This window comes from Morone saxatilis, unplaced genomic scaffold (genome assembly GCF_004916995.1).
Source record: "Morone saxatilis isolate NCDOM2014 unplaced genomic scaffold, NCSU_SB_2.0 Contig4, whole genome shotgun sequence".
In the NCBI taxonomy this organism is placed as follows: domain Eukaryota; kingdom Metazoa; phylum Chordata; class Actinopteri; family Moronidae; genus Morone; species Morone saxatilis.
In genome coordinates, this window is record NW_023339984.1 from 1,548,808 (window position 1) to 1,552,713 (window position 3,906).

Here is a 3,906-nt window from a genome sequence, read left to right on the forward strand (position 1 = left end):
GCAATTCAGAATTTTTGCTGAGATAATTTTTGGTTTGAGGATTATTATATAATGTGATATAATATAATGTATTTCACTGTGGCAGAGCCAGACTAGGTCCCCCTTTTGTATCCTCTCCCTGTGGATTACCTGTATTATTCCCTGCTCCAGGTTTGCTGTGTAGTAATTTGTCAAAGTATAGTCAGATCACCCTTCAGTGTCTGAACCCCGCTTTCCAATTAACCCTCCCTAAGCTCCAATAACAGTTGAGCAATCCTTGGTCAGAATCTCTGTCAACTTTCTCATGTTCTTAGATTTGCTATGTGCCAGGCTAGTCTATGTTGAAAAGACAACCACATTTTGAATATGGTTAAAAAATAAACTATATATATATATATATTTATTATTTTTAGATATGTTATCTGGGATACTGTAGAAACATGGTGGTTCAACATGGTGGACTACACAGAAGGTGACCTGCAGCACCTGTAGATAAAAGCGGCTAATAAGGTGACAAAAACACTGACAATTCTGACACTAGAATCCTCTTAAATGTTACACACTTGACTCGAAGATATGACTATATGTCACTTTTATCTTTTGACCTTCTTCAAAATGTGGTTGTCTTTTTTTTTACATAGATTAGCCTAGCATATAGCCTATCTAAGTACAGGAGAGGAGAAAGTTGACAGAGGTTCTGATTGAGGCTTGCTCAACTCTTGGAGCACAGAGCAAAAAGGGGTGGGACTTAGGAAGTGTCAATGAGCAAAAGGGCAAAAGGGGTGGACAGTTTTTGTAATTTTCCAAAATGGACAACCTGACAATCACTTCACAGAGTGATAGGCCAGGTGTGTGGAGGAGTCAAAGTGCGCAGAGTTTGAACTTCTTCCGCTCTCTTCACTCTCCCCCATAGCCAGATCATCTACTGCAGGGGAGGCCAAACTTTCTATGCCAGGGGCCACATGGAGAAGAAAGTATAGTATAGAGAAGAGAGGTCAAGATCCCGTAGCTCAGTTGTTCTGTAGTTCTAAAATCATTGACAATAATTATTCTCTGCGTGATTCTTTTCGACATTACTGTCAGCTCTTACTGGTATGGGATGTGGAGTTGGACACTTGTATGGCAGTCTTTGACACAAGTAGAGCCTAGTTTCACCCAGTTAAGATCAGGGTCATCTCTGGTTTCCCACACAGCATCTACTGTATTACACTGCTGGCAGGGGGTGTCGGGGAGGTTTTGTTGCCTACCAACAGCAGACATCACAACCCCCCTCATAGCCCGGTGGTGAGTTCAGGGTCTCTGCCAGCCAACCATCAGCATGCCAAGTTATTCATTCCAATTATACTGGACTCCCTGTCGCTTCCCGAGTTCTACAGTACTGTAAGCTCCAGTGGTGGTTCTAGTAACAACATATAATATCTTATTATATATCCTATTGACACTGATGCTAAATATTTTGTATTCATAGACATTATCATTTTCATAGATTTCTATAGCACATATAGCGTAGGTCTTTGTTTTAGGAAAACGGCTATGATTAAGTGAAAGGAGTCCACAGAGAATTATCACCAACTATGTAGTTCCCCTCCATTCTACAGATCCTTTTTTAGCCTCTTTCAGCTTCTTGTTTTGGTTCAGTCTCAACGTTCTGATCAACCAGACAGTTGTTTTTAGCTACTAAATTCTTATAAGCCAGATTTTCTCAGGACCTGTATCCAATGAATGATAGCTGGAGCTTCCATTTCTAGGAAGCATTTGTAGGAAAAACTTCCAACAGGATATCTTCACATTTTGTTCTTGCACAATCTGATTTAAGAGCTTATGGAGTACCCTGACATTCTTCTCTTGCCACCTATCTAATATTAGATTAGATTAAACATCCTGCAGTAATCAATTGCCATTATCATTATGGAAATGGGAGTTACAACATTTGAATGGAGAACAAGACTGGGTTAATGTATTGTCAAATCTTTATATACCATTTAAAAATCAATTCAGTTTCAAAGTTATTCACAGAGCATGCACTACACCCTGCAGACGATTCCAGATGAAATTGCAACCCAGATACATCTGTCATTTGTGTAACTATAACTCTCCAGGAGTGTTTCTCAGGGAGTGTCCAGGAGATGCCAACTTTTAGTGTCATGTTAACAGACTGTTAGCTGATCGGATCTGTCTATTATAGTAATCCTTGTCTGTGCCTGTGTTGATTCTAATATCAGTTTGGAGTGACAATTTTGGCCTATTTTGCTTCCTTTGTCTTCTGTTCCAGACTAGTGGAAAGATAACAATAGGCACCCACAATGAACACTGACACAGTTTTACCTGCTGTTAATCATTCCTCCTGTTTATACTGGCCATTAAAAGATCACTTCCTTATATGCTTTCAGTGTACAGCAAGTGACAGGGGACAAAATCCACAGCAGAAAAGCATTGTTGTCGAGAACATCAGTGTATCTGTGTGTATCTTTTATGTTTGTTTTCCAGTATCATTGTTTTGTTGTTTATATTTGTTAGTATTGCCTATTTGTTATGTTATAGAATTTATTAATTTAAAGCTGCAGTAGATCATTTTTAGAAAAATATCTGTCTGTGTCATATTTGCTCAAACTTTCACTATATTCTGACAGTAGGACATGAGACAGATAATTTGTGAAAATTTAGCATTTGCAAGAATTCACCGGGCCTAAATGAAAACAACCAATCAGAGCCAAGAAAGATTGTTCATTGCTGAGTAATTCCCAGTGTCCCAAAGCAACTGTATTTGACACTGAGTCAATGAAACTCAACAATCACTTATCTTCCTTGTACCATTAGGAGCACTAGGAAAAGCCAAACTGAACAGATTTTTCCCCCAGATTATCTGTCTCATGTTCTACTGTCAGGATATCGTAAAGATTTTTGAAAAAAGTTATTTTTTATAAAAGTTACCTACTGCAGCTTTAAAGGGCCAGCTCACCCCAAAAATACATATTTTTCCTCTTACCTGTAGTGCTATTTTTATCCATCCTGATTGTTTTACGGTGAGTTAGCTGAGATAGCTAATGTTCAGCTATGGTTGAAGGGTGTAGTTCAATAGGTGATTTTAAAAACCACTAAAATGCATTTTATTTAATAAAATTAAAGACAGTACACACCCAAACTTCACCTACATATTTAGGTGTTTTCACTTATTTTACCTGAATAAAAGGTTTAACTGTTACTTTCTACAGACTGTCCTTGATTAACATCTCACTCTTTACTTGTCGGAGCAGAACAACTTGTAGCTTTTTCATGCTTATAAGCCCACAGAGTAGGGTGAAATCATAAAACCTCAAACATATCTTAGCCCAGCTTCAACCTGTGCAGAGATCTCTTCAGCCAAAATAACTGAATACAGTGTATGGGTGTGCAGGCCCTTTAAAATGTGTTGTTTTTAATCTTGCAGTGAAGTACAAAAGAAGAACTGTCCATGGTGCTGAAGATTCACCTTGATGTGTTTTTGTGCTTTGTAATTTCTTCAGTTCCACGTACTATGTGGGCTGAAATAGATTGAAGTATGGGATATATGTATATCTTATATACATACATACATATTATGTGTATGTTGGTAGCTTTGTTGCAAGTTATTTGTGTAAAACAATACATAAGCCATGTATGATACATCATTGCTATAGAATGTGGCATCTGGGGTTTGAATATCTCACTGGTAAACTACAATGAAGTCTGCTTGACTGGCACATTGAGGAGAGAAAAGATGTGGTCCAGTTATATCGGTCAGGTGAAGTAAAGTTCCCTCAGGCCCAAAGAATCAGAATCAGAATCACTAAATCAACACATTTGTAGACAGAAAATAGTGCAATGGTGCAGACTGCAAAGGATACTGAAATCTGAAATGATATTGATTGTGATCTGAAAAACTATCAATTATTCTTTCCAGGAGGAAGA

General features: G+C 38.0%; 1 protein-coding gene across 1 annotated transcript in view; it reads left to right on the forward strand.

Annotated features, from left to right (window-relative positions):
- Nucleotides 1–432: 432 nt before the first annotated feature.
- Nucleotides 433–3,906, forward strand: part of cunh4orf54 (chromosome unknown C4orf54 homolog) — a 21,257-nt gene continuing 17,783 nt past the window's right edge. The window contains 1 exon segment of the mRNA XM_035675711.1: nt 433–451. Within this exon segment, the coding sequence (XP_035531604.1) occupies nt 433–451 (19 nt within the window).